The sequence below is a fragment of the Dendropsophus ebraccatus genome, chromosome 11 (genome assembly GCF_027789765.1).
Source record: "Dendropsophus ebraccatus isolate aDenEbr1 chromosome 11, aDenEbr1.pat, whole genome shotgun sequence".
NCBI classification, from domain to species: Eukaryota; Metazoa; Chordata; class Amphibia; order Anura; family Hylidae; genus Dendropsophus; species Dendropsophus ebraccatus.
In genome coordinates, this window is record NC_091464.1 from 60414001 (window position 1) to 60432922 (window position 18922).

At 41.8% G+C, this 18922-nt stretch overlaps 1 protein-coding gene across 2 annotated transcripts in view; it reads left to right on the top strand.

The window, feature by feature from the left end:
* Nucleotides 1-18922, top strand: part of ERG (ETS transcription factor ERG) — a 284049-nt gene that overhangs the window by 51197 nt on the left and 213930 nt on the right. For both annotated transcript variants that reach the window (XM_069945884.1, XM_069945883.1), the window contains exon 2: nt 11868-11956. In XM_069945884.1, the coding sequence (XP_069801985.1) occupies nt 11918-11956 (39 nt within the window). In that variant the 5' untranslated portion in view covers nt 11868-11917. The remainder of the gene's footprint in view (nt 1-11867; nt 11957-18922) is intronic.

Sequence of the window (18922 nt, forward strand, 5' to 3'; positions counted from 1 at the left end):
CACTATGTCTTATTTTTGGGGATGCCTTTGTTCTCTCCTGACACCCCCCTTCCCTGACGGCCTCCGCGAAATACTCACCAACGTGGGACCAGCAGTGGGACCAGGAATGTGCGGCAGACATGCATTGCGTGACCTTCGGTGTTCGTCTGGACGTGTGGTAGGATGTGGGGGCCATGGACCAGTATGCCTGTGGCCTACCGGCTGTGAAGGTCCACAAGGGGATAAGGTGGGTCCCGGGGGCGGTGGGTAGGCGGCCTTACTTTCAGGGGGTGCCTTAGTTTAGAGTGGGGGTGCCTTATTTTCTGGTGATGCCTTACTACTGAGGCTAGTTGGTAGACTAGTTGGGGTATGTTATTTTAGGAGTATATCTTATTTTCGGAAAAACACTGTATAACTTTCTTACGCCAGTTAATTTGAAAAAAAAAAAACAATTCTGCTGGAATACCTCGTTTAATAAGACTCCCTCAGTATTTTTTTTAACACTTTTCACACTATACATATACTATAGATAACATACATTCTGTAATTCTACTTTATTGACAAGGAACTAGTAATCTTGCTAAAAGTGTATCTCTCCATCTCGGTTGACTGCTAGCAGCCCCCTATATCCTCCTGTTGGCTTGCGCGGTATGCACTTTATAACCCCTCTAAATAAGCCGATTGAAAGTAAATCTTCCTAATCATTACAAATATATTACAAATTTTCTCCCAGCTGCAAACATTCAGGAACAGGTACGACCAAAGCCAGGCATCGCTGCGCTGTAATGCACGTGGCTTTTTCACTCCTTTAAAGAATGATAGTTTGATGACGTGTACGGAGAGGTGCGGGACATAGACTGGATTTTCTGTGCCGTCTGGCTCGCTCGAGAGAGTGAAGGGAAAAAAAAGGGAATGAAAAGCTTGTGATTAAGCACACATGGCAGTGCAGGAGCAGATTTATGTAGTGCGAGTGACTTTTTACAGAGTGACTTATTTAATCGAATGTACACTTTAATACACACGCTTTCTGGAAGCTCGACAGATTAAGGCTTCCAAACCTTGACTCCTCTGTCTGTGGGACAACTTAAAAAAAAAATTTAGGTCAGAATTTCCAGGAGGACAAAGGCGTTACTACATGCCATACTGGGTGACAGGGGTAACTGGGCATCTGATATTGGGCCAAAATCCCGTCAGATCTTATACATTATAGACTTGGCTGAGGATACCCCCTTCTTATTTTCTTGAATCCGGGCCACAGTCTTTATCCATGTTACTGTATCCAGAGCTATTTAATCGCTAGTGCATAAAGACAAGTTGGGTGGGCGAGCGGCTTGCATGCAGCTCAGCGTTGTTTAGACTTTTAACAGTTCCAAGCGGCGGTCTTACGTGTGTTTTGCACATTATTTCAGTATTTTATCTATGGAAAATGCTGACTGGAAACAGCTAGGAGCCTTGTTAACACAAGGAAGGCTTTCACAGTCAGTAAACAGAGAACGTTATAGTAAAAACAAAAAACAAACAAAAAGACAGACGTATAGGCATCGGGTTAATGCAGTGTATGGATTGTTTAAGTATTGGGAATAAGACATTCACTCAAAAAGCTCTAAAGCCAGATAAAATAATAGTTGAATGTACTGGGAAAAACTTGCACTGGATCAAAAGTCATTAACATATCTCAGTAGTGCAGCCTTAGGCTTTAGGCCTGTAATTGATATGGCCAGGGTAAAGGGACATTGACTCATAAAGAAGTTTATAAAAGACCTCTCAATGTTTATTGTATAAAAGAATATTGACGGATTGAAATTACATGACATAATTAGAACCTGTCGGTAGTGCAGCCTCAGGCTTTAGGCCTGTAAGTTTACAGTATCTTAATGAGAGAATTTCATGAGCAGGTTAAAGTGAATCTGTGACCCTCTAATTGCGTAGCAAGCTGATGGCACCGTTAAATAGATACCAATAAAATAATTCAGGAGACATCTTTGTTGCCTGTGTCTGTATTTTTATTCTTAAAAAAAAACCTTTATGTCCCAGAATGGGTGTGCCACTACTGTTCTTAGCACTGCCACTAGGTGTCTCAATGTTTCATGTACTATGCACAGCTGAAGAGAATATAAAGGGTTAGCACTTGTTCTATGTTATGTTTGCCACTTTGTTATTTAATCATTGAGCTGGGTACCTCACACACTTCTACTTATCACACACCAAGATTCAGTCCTTTCCAGAAAGTCCCCCAGCAATGGAAGTTTAGTCCTGTTCCATCCTATAAATCTCCCTGATAGTTTCTGATACAAATCTACTATGCAGTGCTAAAGCCAAAGGTGGGGTAAACTTTGTTGGGGTGACTATTCATTCTTACTCAGGACGTTCCAGTAACAGAAATACATCTGCAGTGGAGCAAAGTGCAGTTACAGCCAAAGTACTCCGTTGATCTTTGCTCGGTCAATCTTGGGAAACCTCAAGTGGCTAGTTACACCCGGCTGTGCAAACCCGGAACCCATGCTACCAATTCTGGCCCTCAATGATCTGTCTCTCAAGAGGTGGTATTCTCCAGCCATGAGTATGTGTGTCTTCTATCAAGTATGCTACAGTCCTGTCACCCTGACAGAGGTCTTATCCTTCCTAGGCAAGGTCCCCTTGAAAGCCCCCTAGTCTTCCTCCAAGTACAAGTCAAGCCTAACCTAACTTAACTTAAACTACAAGTAACCTAAGTATACAGAAACTTATCATATATTCCTATATACCTCAGCACCCAGCTCAAGTGATCTGTGTTGTTCACAAGGAGAAAGAGTATTATTTTTCTATTGCACCTTATTGCCAAGTTCTCATATTTCTGTATTGCACTGAAATTCCAGGTTAAGTTTTGGATTATGTGGTTACCTGGCTCTCACACCAACACCTGTTCTACTTCAAAGTTGCATGCCAGTATACCCAGGGGTGGGCATACCATTCCTGGCCACCATGAGAACTGATTAGTTGGTACACCAAGACCTAGCCCACTGCTAACCCAACACCTAGCAAGCCTAGGTTACTGCAATAGTGTCAAAGAGGGGAGCCTATCGTTTCCCAGATCAGAGCACTGCTACATCTCACTGTGCTGTATGCAGAGTGTATGTCGCTGATTATGTAAGGGGTGAACATACAGCACAGAGAGGGCTAGGCCCCTGAAAACAGTAGGCTCCACCTATTTGACTCTTTTCACAGGCCAAATAAAGGTTTCGTTTTTTTTTTCAATTAAAAACCAGACAACAAAATTATGTTCTGAATAATTTCATTAGAATCAAGCCAGCAGTGCCGCCATCTCGGCTGTGACAGATTCACTTCATCAGAACCTGTCACTAGTGCAGCCTCAGGCTTGAGCCTGTAATTTCATATGAAGAGGATTATATGGCCAGCTTAAAAAACATCTGAGAATGAATAATCTATAAAAAAGGGGATTTATAAAAGACTCTTTAATTTATCCTAAAATCGTAGAAAACAATACTGACAGATTGTGATGTCATTTGAGCCCGTCAGTAGTGCGGCCCCGAGCTTTAGGTCCGCTCGTCACTATAACGGGAAGAATAGTGCTGCATGCTGTGCTATTCTTCATATACAACATGATGGAATCTATGATTGCGACATAGCCACCATTAAAGTTAATAGAGTCTGTGGGGTTGAGGGTTTTAAAAGCAGGAACAGGGCATTGAAAGTGACTGAGCTGTAATACCACACACGGCCTGTAGACAGGCTTGGGGCAGTTTACAAAGATTACAATGATCACAGCTAGAGATGAGCAAACTTACTGTAAAGTTCAGGTTCATCCAAACCAGAACTCTCGTCATTTGATTACTGGCGGCTGGTGAAGAAGGATGCAGCCGTGGGAAGTCTTGGAAAACATAGATACAACCATAGGCTTCCTATGGCTCCATTCAACTTCTGTAGCCACCGGTAATGAAATGTTGAGAGTCCAGGTTCGGACGACCCCAAACTTACTGTAAGTCCACATTCCCACGGGTCATATATACGGGCCATATGGAACGTGGGAATGTAGCCTTAGTTTAGTCATCTCTAGTCACAGAACTGTGCAGAGTCTAGGGAGTTTACCAAAGACTGTCTTCAGTCCATAAGTGGTCAGAGTTTTAATCTGAAAGACAAAATTTGCAAGACAAAAGAGGGAATAGCTGAGCAAGGACTCTTCTGCAATATGTAATTTTTTACGGGCTTCCAGCCAGAGTTAGTGCCCACTAAGCAACTATTAAGGGAACTATGACCAAATTCCTACTTACTTTAGTACTCTAACTTTACAACCCTGTGCTTTAGTTATTGGCTGGATTTCTGCATATCCCTGTTTGCAAGTTACTAGTGTGTCTGGACTGTTCATATTGCCCACCCAACATTATGGGTATACTACACACCTAGACATCTTACTCAAGTGTACCCAGGGGTCAAAGACTTTCTGTGTACAGGTCCACATTGACAAACGCTGAGACTGGCATCTACATTGTGACTTTGCTTGAGGGGCTATTCAGAAAGTTGCTTAAAGCGGTATATATATATATAATATTGCTGGTGTTACAGAGAAAATGAGAAAATAATAAAACACCGCCTAACACGCCTTCCTTCCTCCCTTCCTGGGTCCTCCTGTGACAACTTGATCTGTTTCAGTAGTGACAGCCCACTCAGTCAATAACTGACTGAAGTGAGACCGTGCCACGGCCACTTCAGATTGACTGAGTGGGCTGTCACTGTCGGGACCTAAAATCATCACAGGAGGACCCCTGAGATAGTGTGTTAGGTGAGTAATTTTTTTTTATTATTATTTTCTCTGCAACCTCAGCACTATTTAAAAAATATTAATGTGCAGAGTCTCACTTTAATTTTTTTATGTGTTTAAGATCAATTTAGAAAATTGGTTGCCAAGTGTACATACCCTTTAAAGCGACTCTGTACTCACAATCTGACCCCCCCACCCCAAACCGCTTGTACCTTCAGATAGCTGCTTTTATTCCAAGATCTGTCCTGGGGTCCGTTCGGCAGGTGATGCAGTTATTGTCCTAAAAAACAACTTTTAAACTTGCAGCCCTGTGTCCAACGGCCGGGGCTTAGATTGTGTATGCATTAGGCTGGCACAACCTCTCTGTCCCTCCTCCCCGCCCTCCTCATCATTAGGAATGCTCCAGGCATATTGTCTTCTATTCATCAGCTGTGTGGATTCTGAACATGGGCTGGATCGTTAAGGTACCTGTGCAATGTTAAGACAGGAGAAAATGTTCCAGTGGCATTACTAATGATGAAGAGTGTGGGGAGGAGGGACGGAGGGGTGGTGCAAAGTTAGGGCACAGATACTCTAGGCCACTGCAGTTTGGCACAGGGCTGCAAGTTTAAAAGTAGTTTTTTAGGACAATAACTGCATCACCTGCCGATCAGACCCCAGGACAGATCTTGAATTAAAAGCAGCTATCCAATGGTACAAGTGGTTTGGGGGGGGTCAGATTGTGGGTATAGAGTCACTTTAAGGAAGCTAAAGGCCTGTTCAGGGGTCATCTGTGAGATAACTGTGAGGAAGCTGCATTGATGGAGTCCATGTGGTTTGAGCTATTGCCATTAGTTCTGGTGAAAAGTATTTTTCATACTTATTTTAACACAGTCCAACAAAAAGTATTTTCTCCCTGTGCCTTTCACCATACGGCCTATTCATGTGATATAAAGCTTGATGAGAACATAATACTTTTTTTGTTTTAGTTACAGTTGGCATATGGCACGTGGACCACCTGAAAGTGGAGCCATCAGCCTTTGCCAATAATATCAACTGACCCTGTTTTATTTGGTTCATTTGGCACCCAGGAGGAATGGGCACAGATGATTAGGGTACGAGCCATTGACTAATGCCTATTAATAAGTGACATGGTGGTCCGCGCTCTGCTCTGTACTGTAGATCAGCTCATAAGTATGTCAGTACATCAGCATGTGAGTGTGGGGAATACTCAGGGACAGTGGTTGTGAATAATTCTTGGCAGGAATCTGTAAAATAGGTCCATTGGGTAAGTGTAGGGATTGTCTAGGATTAAACAATTAATAGCCTATTCACAATCTCTGCATGTGTTCCCACATTGTCCCTTGCATCTGCATGCTCCCCCCCACATTCCCTGGCGTCTGCATGCTGCCCCCCACATCCCCCGGCATCTGCATATTAACCCCCCCATACATCCCATCGGCCTCTGCATGTGCCCCCCCTCCCCTACATTGCCCCTTGTCTCTGCATGTGCCCCCCCGGCTTCTGCATGCCCCCCCCCCCACATCCCCCCGTCCTTTGCATGTGCCCCCCCCCCCCCCACTTCCCCCCGGCCTTCGCATATGCCTCCCCATCCCCCCCGGTTGCTGCATGTTCCCCCCTCCCCCACATTGCCCCTTGTCTCTGAATGTGCTTCACTCACATCATCCCTCAGTCTCTTCATTTTCAATCCCCTAATAGTCCCTCTGTATCTGCAAGTACCCCCCCTCACCCACATGGTCTCTAAGTGTCCCCCCACATTCCCTGTGCTCTTCCCTTGTTCCCCTCACATCCCCCCTATCTGTGTACACCCGTTCTCCCATGCCCACCACAAAAGATAAAACCTGGCCCTACCACAACATAGCAAAAGATGAAAAGATGGCTGCTCCTGCTGTGGTATATATAGCACAGAACCATGTAACCATCAGGAGTATGTGACCAGCCATGTCAAACCTTCTTCTGATAACTCCATTATAGCCTCATTCTTCGGCAGCTCCCCTGCCCTCTCCACCTTCAGCTGCACTGCCCCCTAGGTAAGGGACCTGGGAGATCATGGTCATGTGACCAAGATCAGGACACCGATAATGGAGGGCCGTCATTATCACTGTAGTTTCTGGCTGGAGATCCTGCTGTGTACTGACATCGGGCACAGACAGGGACCCCGCTTCTTACCAGACTATGCATATCACAGTTTGAGAAACACTGCTGTATAATATCTATCTATCTATCTATCTATCTATCTATCTATCTATCTATCTATCTCCTATCTATCTATCTATCTATCTATCTATCTATCTATCTATCTATCTATCTATCTATCTCCTATCTATCTATCTATCTATCTATCTATCTATCTATCTCCTATCTATCTATCTATCTATCTATCTATCTCCTATCTATCTATCTATCTATCTATCTATCTATCTCCTATCTATCTATCTATCTATCTATCTATCTATCTATCTCCTATCTATCTATCTATCTATCTATCTATCTATCTATCTATCTATCTATCTATCCATACATACCAGGAAGAACCTTGCTTTTAGAGCAGAGTGGTGGTCGGTAACCTAAACAACGAGCTTTTAACAATGAGAGGGAAAGAGCAGCATATCAGGAGAAGGAGACAAAGTTGGTAAATGAAAGTATTTGCAAAAATATTTAACCTGACAAGTCCTACGACATCACCTGGAATTTCCTCTGGCTTTGCTGGTTCACTATTCAAGACTTTTGGCAAGTTCTTCAAAGATATATGCCTATGAGACAATGTCATTGTAATCCTGATACACTTTGAGAACCCAGTAGGGGTTTAGGAAAAAAGTTTTTAGAATTTTAGTTCTCGGAATACTATTCTGAAAAAAACAAAAAAAAACAAACGATTGCTTCATTCTGAAGGTCCAACATAAGTTATGTGACTAAAGGGTTAAAAATGGAGAAATAAGGAACAAAACCATAAGTTGTTATTAACATTTTAAAGGGTGTAAAGTGAGAAGAGGGTGTCACACTGCAAGGAAAACACGTCATCAAGGGGTTATTAACGTGGGTGTAAGGAGCGGCACGCCTTCACCTTTACCTTGTAATCTCACCGACTGTATATATTTCTATGGTATACTTTATATACCGAGCCAAAATGAACACACGTAGAAGGAGGCGTATTCCTACAAAGATAGAATAGGCAGATATAGCAGAGCTGAAGCTGCTTCTTTTCTGTATAATTTGTGATATGATATTAAGATGTGAGAAAATATAAACGTCACTCTGCTGTGATTGTACCTTTATCTATATATTACCGTTAGTATAGTGTGTGGTCTATACTGGGCCAAAAATGTTAGACTGGTCGGTGTTGAAATCTATATGTTGTGGCCAGCATCCAGCTGGAGAGGACTTCTGAGAGATAGCCCATCTATCAGCTGCTCTCAGCCAATCAGGAAAGCTCAGAACACTCAGCACATTCCTCATTGGTTAAGAGCAGATGATTGACAGCATATGATATTCTTAACATCTTTTTATTTTCAGCTGGATGCCATGCTCAATATACAGTACAGCCTAGCAGAGCTGGTACTGGAGCTATTTATGTTTATGGAAATTTTTTTTAAAGGTCCTTGACTGATATTCTCACATATAGGAGCAGTATTATTGTGGTGAGCCCACGGATGATGTTGTAGAGGTGAGACGGCCAGTCACTTGCTAGGTGGAAGTGTGACGCCACTACTGTGGTGGATGGCCGAGATACAGCCGGACCTGGTGGGCACACAGGTGTGATGGCACGCCTGCTTTTAGAAAGTAAGCTCTGTTGTACCCTTTTCCCCTCTGGTCGGTGTCCTGTTGGGTTCCTGCAGGGATCCTTGGGATTATGTCACAGGTGGTCAGAGTGGTGTTGTAACCCTCCCGAGTAGCAGGGCTGTATTAACAGCTGCTGCTGCCCTAGGCACTAAACTTAAAGGCGCCCCATCTTGGGGAGCGTGGGGGACAGTGGTTTTGCCACATGCATTTCATTACATGTAGGACCATTGTCTGAATTGTGTTTTTCATGGTTTTTAACTGCTTAAAACAAACAAATTTCCACATTGAATCAATGATTAGAGCAGTCTGCATACTGTCTGAAGGAATTCTCACCACAGGATTGGTAGCTCCAGCTCCAGACCTGACCAATGACACCATACCCCCCCCCCCCACCAGATTTACTGACAAGTATGAATGGGAGGTGGGAAACTAAAAAGATAAAAACAAAAAATAAGTTGTTACCTTCCCCCTGCTCCCTGGTGCTGCCCCCCTGCAAGGTGCTGCCCTAGGCACCGGACCACGGGTGCCTAGTGGTAAATACGGCCCTGCCGAGTAGTAGTAGGACCCGCCACCCACAGATAGGGGAACTGTCCCAAGGTTGCGGTATAAGTGCTGTGCAGGTGGTGGTGAATAATCACAGACTCAGGTGATAACGTTGACTTAGTTTACTACTTGTTAAGGTGCAGCAGGTAATACAACGAATCTTGAAATATACTTGATACAGTTCCAATAAATACATGAACATAGAACCACCAGATCTGTGAGATAAGTGCTAAGTATGATTTAGTAGAGTTGATAAGGTTGTACTGAGGTAGTAAAGAGGAGAGTGCCGTGAGAGTCTCAAGCCAAGTTGTAATGTGCTCTGCGGGGAGGTTGGCGTGCATAGAAGAATACTTGTAGAAGAAGAGAAACAACCTGTGCCTGTGTATTGACCTTTCCTGTAGTCTTTACAGCGCCTTCTGCCCACTAGCTTTGGCTGAACGGTACTGATGGGTGACACAGGCCCCAGACCCTGTTACCTGGGATTAGCTCCTAGGACCTAGCTCTTTGGCTTTTCTGCGGAGACTGTCCTGCACTGTAGTGACTCCCAGTCCTCGGCGTGCATTGAGGTTATCTGTAGGCTAGTCCTCTTCTGAAGGGCTTAGCAGCGGATCATACAGCTTGTTTGGTGCTTCAAGAAAGAGGTTTGTTAGAGCTGACTGGTTTGTGTCCTACTCATGCGGGGTACTGACTAAGACTGATCCTTGTAGAGGGGACCTGGCAGAGGGCCAGGGCCCAGGTAGAGCCATGGTGGAGAGTTATCTGAGGTGCGTCCTGTCTCCACCAAAGCTCAGCTAAGACTCCTCCTCCACCCAAGGGACTTACTTCCTAACCAGCGTGTAAGAGACGCTGTGGTTGGGTGGAAAGGGTGCAATTAAGAAGAGGGAAAGAAAGAGCGGATAGGATAGAAGACATAAGTGATCCTACTGGACAACAAAATCTGGTACATATACACAAATAACCCTTGAGATACCCTTCTGGATAGTTATACCATACAGTGACATCTAGTGGTCATCTTTGGTAACACATCTTCTATAATAAGACCACAAACTAGTACAGACTTTTATGAGGGGTGTAAGGAATAGCAACACCCACAGTGGGACACCACATTATAGTAGTATTTATATTCTTGTAAATAGGGGGCAGTATTATAGTAGTTATATTCTTGTATATAGGAGCAGTATTATAGTAGTTATATTCTTGTATATAGGAGCAGTATTATAGTAGTTATATTCTTGTATATAGGAGCAGTATTATAGTAGTTATATTCTTGTATATAGGAGCAGTATTATAGTAGTTATATTCTTGTATATAGGAGCAGTATTATAGTAGTTATATTCTTGTATATAGGAGCAGTATTATAGTAGTTATTTGCGGTAGATAGAGAAGCCGGCACTATATGAAAAATGGCTACACACTAATAGCACAGGAATAGCAAAGTCCTACTGTATACCACACAGAATATAACTACTATAATACTGCTCCTATATACAAGAATATAACTACTATACTATAACAAGGGAAGAAAAAACTCAAAGCACTCACTGGGTACGCGGGTCTTCGGTGGATTTATTAATCAAACATATTTTAGGGAGGGAACGGTGACATAGGTGCGGGAGCGTCTCAACAGACAGTGGTTTCGCTCCCTGATATGTTTGATTATTAAATCCACCAAAGACCCGCATATTCAGTGAGTGCTTTGAATTTTTTCTTTCCTTGTTATATTATAGTAGTTAAATTTTTGTATATAGGAGCAGTATTATAGTAGTTATATTCTTGTACATAGGAGCTGTATTATAGTAGTTCTATTTTATATTTTTGTACGTAGGGGGAAGTATTATAGTAGTTATCAGCTCCAACAGAACGTACCTCCGCAGCTGCCCGAACTCGGCTCAATCACCTCTGGGGGTAGCTGGTCGGCTTATCCTTCCACCGGACACCTATGAACGGTGCTCTGCATGCTCAGAAAGAATCTCTGAATGTAGTACAATAGAAACAAAGATGATGCGGCACACGTCCAATACTTGCTGGTGATTATTTATTTATCACATGCTCGTGGATACAAACAAGTCATCAGGCTACGATCGCTCGCGCTCTCACCGCGCTTTCTCTCGGCCCATACGGGCGCGAGCGATCGTAGCCTGATGACTTGTTTGTATCCACGAGCATGTGATAAATAAATAATCACCAGCAAGTATTGGACGTGTGCCGCATCATCTTTGTTTCTATTGTACTACATTATAGTAGTTATATTCTTGTATATAGAAGCAGTACTATAGTGGTATATTCTTCTATATAGGAGCAGTATTATAGTAGTTAAATTCTTGTACAGTATATAGGGGCAGTATAATAGTAGTTATATTCTTCTATATAGAGGGCAGTATTATAGTAGTTAAATTCTTGTATATAGGGGACAGTTTTATAGTAGTTATATTTTTGTATATAGGAGCAGTATTATAGTACTTATATTTTTGTATATAGGAGAAGTATTATAGTAGTTATATTCTGTATAGGAGCAGTATTATAGTAGTTATATTCCTGTATATAGGAGCAGTATTATAGTAGTTTAATTCTTGTATATAGGGGCAGTATTATAGTAGTTATATTCTTGTATATAGGAGCAGTATTATAGTAGTTATATTCTTGTATATAGTGAGCACTATTGTAATTGTTCTTGTACATAAATGGCAGTACCAATAAGTCAACCAGTTAGTCATAAGAATATAAGAATATAACATATATAAAAATCTAATCGTGTCTAAAATACTGTACCTAATTGTTCAGATCTTCAATGTTTCTTGTCTGTTTTCAGCTACACCTAGAACCTGATGTGTGGTATGAGAGGCAGACTGCAGTAAGGACATGATTCAGACTGTTCCAGATCCATCAGCTCACATCAAAGTAAGTGATAAATATTAATATTATAAAATGACTTTTTAGGTGTACACTGCTATAATATATGTGGAGAGAACTATTACTGTAGGATGAGACCATAGTTTTGGCTTCAGCTATGCTGCTCTGTATTTTACAGCGTAGGTTGAGTATTGATTCAGTCCCCCCCAAAATGAAGCCCTCCACCATGTTCATGCAATGTGGACATTTTGTGTTGCAGATTACTGAGTGTGAATAGTTTATTATGACGTATAATGCACATTTGATACAATTATAGACACTGTCAGTATGTTATCCTCATTGGGTTTGCACTTTATAGGCTTTTGTCCCCAGTTATCAGCTATAGAGTAGCTCGCTGTAGTGTTGTTCTATATGATGATTGTTTTTATGATCGCTGAGTTATGTTATATCCTTCCAGTGCTTATAATTTTTAGAATTATTTGCATATATGCATATGTGATATCTCTTTTACAATGTTGCACTTTATATAACATGTTAAAGGGGTATTCTACCCAAAAGGATCTATTACCTATTCACTGGAGGAGTGCTGGGGGGTTCTAACGTCTAGGATTCCCCTTGATCGTCTGAACAGGTGCCCTCCAGTCCCCATGTATCAGCCAAATCGCCGCTAGGAGCATTTGATAGGCGCCATGGTCATACATGTGTTATAGCATTCCATTCAATATCTTTGACAAGCACTGTGATCCCATTGGTTGTTCTCTATCAATATAGAACTTACCAACTATGACCAGCCGGAGCATGTGAAAAATCCACTGGATGGCAAGTATGAATGACCCCTTCGCCATTTTACAGCCCCAAGGATGTTTATATTTAGCCTTTTTCTACCGTAGACCAATAGGAATCTTTACACTTAAATCCTCCCCTGGACCACCTGGGATGTTGATATTAAAATCTTTAAGCTCTAGACCACCAGGGATTATTCTATTAGGATTTCCCATGCTATGAACCACCAGGAACAATAATACTATCTTTTTTTCTCTCCTCTACACCACCAGGATTAATTATATTAACCCCTTTCTTGCCCTAGCCCACCAGAGCTTTTTATAGGAAACCCTTGCCTGCCCTTGACCACTAGAAATTATTCTAGTAACTTTTTCTCTCCCCATTCCTCTAGGAATGATTAGAGTAACCCCCCTACCCTAGACCACCAGGAATGTGTTATAGAACACTTTTCTTGTTCTAGACTACCATGAATATTTATATGAATTCCTTCCTTCCTTCTCCTAGACCACCAGGAATTATTATAGTAACTTCCTTCCCTTGACCACCTGGACTTATTATACTAACTTCTTCCCTGTTCTAAGTCACCAGGAATGACTGCCCTAGAACACCAGGAATTGTTATATTAACCCAGTCCCTGCCATACATCACCAGGCTTACTATATGAGCATATGACCTGCCCTAGATCACCAGGGATTTTGGAACTGACCACTTTAATACTTTAGACCATCAAAGATGTTGGCTTCACCGCTTCCAGTACCCGGACTCTCAGAAACTAACTATCCTAGACTGGTAAAGATGTTAGTAATAGCCCATTTACTGCCCAAACCCCAGGGATATTAAGTAATACAAGGTATATCTTGAAGCCTTGCACCAGAGCAACACCCATTTTATTTGTAATATAAGTGAAAACCTAAAATGTGATGTGCCCTCTCTTAAACAAGGATAAAGCAAACTCTTTTATCCTAATCCCAAAGGTCTTTGTGTTATTGAGGATAAAGAAATCCCATGCAAATAAATTCTATATGTTTTATGTAATAGTAATAGGGTGGACGACTCAAAAAGTCTTTGTTGCATTACTATAAATCTGATAAAATATCAGTGATATAATCGCAGAATATGTGATAATCCGGCATCCCTGGGACCAGGCGTAACATTACTGTATATGGAAATGAGTGGCATTCCTTACTGTGAAGTTTTATCCCTAAAGAATTCACCAACGCACCCGGCAAGGTAGCAGATCTAAGCTCTGGGACGGCCACAACCTCTTGGATCTGGAACTGATTTAATTCACATCTGTAGTAAAAGTCCTGAAATCCGTCACAGATAGACTGGTATCTTCTCATCCAAATAAAAGCATCCTGGCAATACGATACAGATGGGGGCGACACATATGCTCACTGGCCTATAGTTAAGGTGAAATCCACCCAAAGATTCCCCCTAAATGGTCAATGAAACAAAATCTATCCATCCATCCACCCATCCACCCATCCATGTCTACCTGTGAATTTTCTGCTTCTTCATCCTACAAGTATAAGACTTGACTTTGCTTTTGACATTCTTTTCATGTACCAGAAGGATCAGGATGAGCAGTGCTATAGACAGCGGACATACAGGGATTGTTAGTCAGTGGGGTTATGCTTAAACATGAATAATGACCAAACAGGAATTAAAGGAACACTCTAGATTATTATATTATGTTATTCATAACAAGGCAATGTACCACCCAAGGATTAAAGAAACTGCAAATCAAAAATTTCAGTTTTGCGTCTCCCTTTAAGCCCCACAGTAGGGGTTAGGCTGGGTTCACAGTACATTTTTGTAGTCAGTTTTTTAGATGCATTTGTGTGCATCTGTTTCAATCCGTTTTTCCATTGACTTCCATTATAAAAAAAAAAACGGACCAAAACGGACCCGTTTTTTTTTAACGGACACAAAAATAAGGTTGACTACGTTTTTTTGTACCATAAAAAAAAACATCTGTTTCCAGACATAGCCTGTTAATGCATTTTGAGATGAAGGTCAATATCAGTGGAGAGCACCTACAAAGAGCTTCTCTCTATTTCTGGAGGACCCACCCTGACCTGAATTAAGAAGACAACCTATTGATAGGTACAGACACCGTGTAATGCTTCATTTAGCCTGTAGTGGCGCTGCAGGGGCAGTGAATAATTAGTAATAGGTTTAAACACAGATAGATCACTGGGTGTGATCAGCTTATTCATAAAGAACCTATCTAACAAAGTGGACAAGTCCTTTGAGGCGTAAATAAGAGGTTAAACAACTAAGCACAACTACAGGAGTACAAGGATTAAAGAGCATGTTCTAATAGTGAGTATAATATTGAATGGGAAATCTGATATAGCATTAATGTGTACAAGTAGCAGGCACCGCACCTGTGCCGTACCATCCCCCCCATGCCAGTAATCCACGGCCAAGTTACCTCCTCGACTATACAGGAGTTCAGCGACCTCCTTCTCTGCACATTTCTTATTGGAGAACAGATAATATTTACATAAGAAGGGTAGAAAGTGAAAACCCAGTCGTGTCTGTAATTCAAGAAGTCCAGCAAAATACCGCCACCTGCAAACCTCTGGGCCGCTGTATTATTGCACAGAGCTCGGCGTGCTTATTATATCATTGGGAGAGATTTGGTTTGGAACGTATTGCTTGTAGACCCGGTGATTCCAGATTAAACCCTAATGGATTTTCTTGGAGGCGAGCTTTTCCAGGAAAGGCTCAGTGCCAGGGCCCAAGCTATTTGTGTTTGTTTACAGCGCTGTGATGCCAATATAGAAAAAAAAGACGTCGCTGCGGTATCATTTTACTAACCTGCTGGCAGGCGATGTCTCGCTCCGGCCCACGCTTCTGCTGCCGAGCAGCGCCCCTCAATGATGGGGAAATAGTTTAATATCCCCCTTTAGATGCTGGATATAGGACACTTCCTTTGATATGGAAATAGCATCTTTGAAGGATTAGGTTTGATTTTTTGTCCAGAATAGGAGAATATGTATTAACATTAAACTGGGAATCTAGTGATAGCAGGTTACAGGAATCTTATTACCGGAGACTTCCTCTAACCTGACATCCAATAGTCTATATATGATAATAAACAGGCGGCACGTGATAACCTGCAATTTCACCAGACAAGAACAAAGGTCAAAATACTCTTTACAAAATAGAATAAAATACAATACAATCATTGGGTACATGCATTACATTCCTTATCCTGTACTGTTACATCCTGTATTATACTCCAGAGCTGCACTCACTATTCTGCTGGAGGGGTCACTGTGTACATACATTACTTATCCTGTACTGATGCTGAGTTACATCCTGTATTATACTCCAGAGCTGCACTCACTATTTTGCTGGTGGGGTCACTGTGTAAATACATTACATTACAGATCATGTACTGATCCTGATTGGTCAGTTCTTTCCATTAGCGGGGCCCCTTTCAGCTTTGTGGACTACTCTCACAAACAATTCCATACATTGTGGATATACAGATCCTCAGGTCTTCATGTTTGGGGTTGCTCTGCCAGATGAATATTTTGTCTCAGACCTGAATGCCGGTTTCTCTTCTCGCTCATAATTCTGGCTCTGCGCCTGATTATGTAGAAATATGCAGCCGGAGAGAGGGGCGCACTTACTTTTTAATGCTATCTTTGTCCAAGTCTATTGGAAGTCAGGGTTGGCTTGCATAGTTTACCTCCAGAAGTCGCTCTGCACAAATATACAACGTCTCTGGTTACTTTTTTAGCTCCATAGAAATCAGGCTCAGAAATTGTCATATTTAAAAGGGAGCATCTGTTATTTTTCAGACCCAAAAAATCTGGACTAACTTAAAACAAATGAAGAAGAAAAGATTTGGATGAGACTTTTAGCCAAAGTATTTGCTTAGCGCTAAAAAGAAAGTGTGAAATTAGTTCAATACCAGCAATTTCCTGTGAACTCTGCTCAAAAGTTCACAAAACTTTATTGTAATGGTTTGACTTTTACTGTGCAACCTGCTCCCATTACAGAGTATTGCCGTATTGTACCGGGAAAGTCTGACAGTATTATATACAGAATATTGTGATACTTACAGACTTAGTCATCTTGTAATCTCAGCCTATATAATACTGCCATATTGTAACATATGATCCCTACATTACCACAAAATAATTAAATAATATGTTGATACTTCTTTAGAGAACCCACATAAAATAATGACATACACAACCCACATATTATCACCTTATATGTGGCTTAAAAATATGTAACATTCAGGTAAAACTTCATAAAAGTACCCACATAATACCACCATATAGTTCCAATATACACCTAATATATCAAATCTAGATTCTGCAATAGTGCCAATATAGTACTAATATATAAAATGGACAGAGTGCCACCATATAGCACCTAAATATTATGTAGCATTCATATAATATAATCTACATAATGCCAACATTTAGGGGGAGATTTATCAAAGGGTGTAAAATTTAGACTGGTGCAAACTGCCCACAGCAACCAATCACAGCTCAGCTTTCCTTTCACCAGAGCTTAAAGCTGAGCTGTGATTGGTTGCTGTGGCCAGTTTGCACCAGTCTAAATTTTACACCCTTTGATAAATCTCCCCCTTAGTGTCTAAATAATATGTAACATCATTTAAATATTTAATCAAAGCACTCACATAGAACCACTATATATATATATATATATATATATATATATATATATATATATATATATAATATATATATATATATATATAATGATTCCTTGATGTAGCTGAAGCACTGGAGGCTGGCCGGCCCGCCCCCAGTGGGAGGAAACCCCCACCACCTCTTTGACATGTGTGGTGTGTACCCCACTGGCCACGTGTTGAGTTGTTCCGGGTGACACCACTTCTGTGGTGGTTGGTTGCTGGAATATAGCTCAGCCGGATGGAAGGTTGTTGTGATGCCAGTGCTGACTCAGAGGCACACCTGCTTTTAGTTTTTGAGGCTGGCTATACCCTTTCCCCAATGGTCGGTGACTTGCTGGGTTGTGATGGGTCCCTTGAGCGCTTATTACAGTGGTCCGGAATAGAGTTATGACCCACCCGGACTGTTGGTACTGCCACCCACAGAAAGGGGAGATGACACAAGGATGTTATAGCTGCTGTGTAGGTGCTCTTGCAATAACCACTGAGTCCCAGTAAAATAAACTTGTTCTTTACTGACGAATAAGTTGGCATACAAGTAAACAATAACTTTGGACTTGACTTGATCTGCACCGAGAACTGTAGAGGTAGTGAACATAAATTAGCAGTGCTGACTTGGTTGCATGCAGAGAAGGATAGAGTGAGTTGAGAGTAATGGAGGAAAGTAGGTTGTAAAAGTTCAGAGTAGTGGAGAGGAGGTAGAAGTGTTGCTTTAAGGAAAAGAGTCTCTGTGTCTTCCATACGTCTGTCTACTATCACACTCAAGATTAGACTACACTGTATTGGGTAGGTGGACCTCGCAGAGCCAGAGCTCAGCTGGACTACAGCAGGGACCGTCCTGTCCCGCGTCGTCGCTCTACAGAAACTTGACTAAGACTAAGTGTGGGTCTACACTTCATCTCCCCATGTGACAACTTCCTACAAGGTGTGGTGGAGAAAAGAGCGCAAAGAGAAAGAAGGATAGAGATAGATGAAGGAGAAGAGCAGCTCTCATTGGTGGTGCAGATGCTGAGCAAGAAATTAACCCTTAGTTCACTACAGCTGTGCAAAATACATACATGAATATACATAATACTGACTAGTGGTAAAACTACCACTATCTAGTGGTAAAACTTATACATGACTTCATTACCACTCTACTTTGAGTTACAGGCTTTTGCGAGGGGTGTTCAGGCTAGTAACACCCGTGGTGGGACATCATTCATGGCTCCATTAGAGTCAAAGGAGCCGCGTCATAGAGGGGCGGGTTTTTGTTCCCACTGAGGGCGTGCCGGCCTGTCTCCAGTGCTTCACCCCCGGCCGATGCCCAGGAATAGATAGGCTCTGTGCGTGGGAACTGGCCTGCAGTCCAAAGAAGGGACCACAGCACTTGCTTCTCCTTGCCGGCACAATTCTATTCATGTGTAAACCTTAAAGCGAATGTACTAATGGTACATTTGCTTTAAAGCTTGTGGTTGTAATGCAAAAGCTTTATATAAGCCTACATGTCCACTTGTACATAATACCAACAAATGATATGGTGCACAAATGATATGCAGTATACA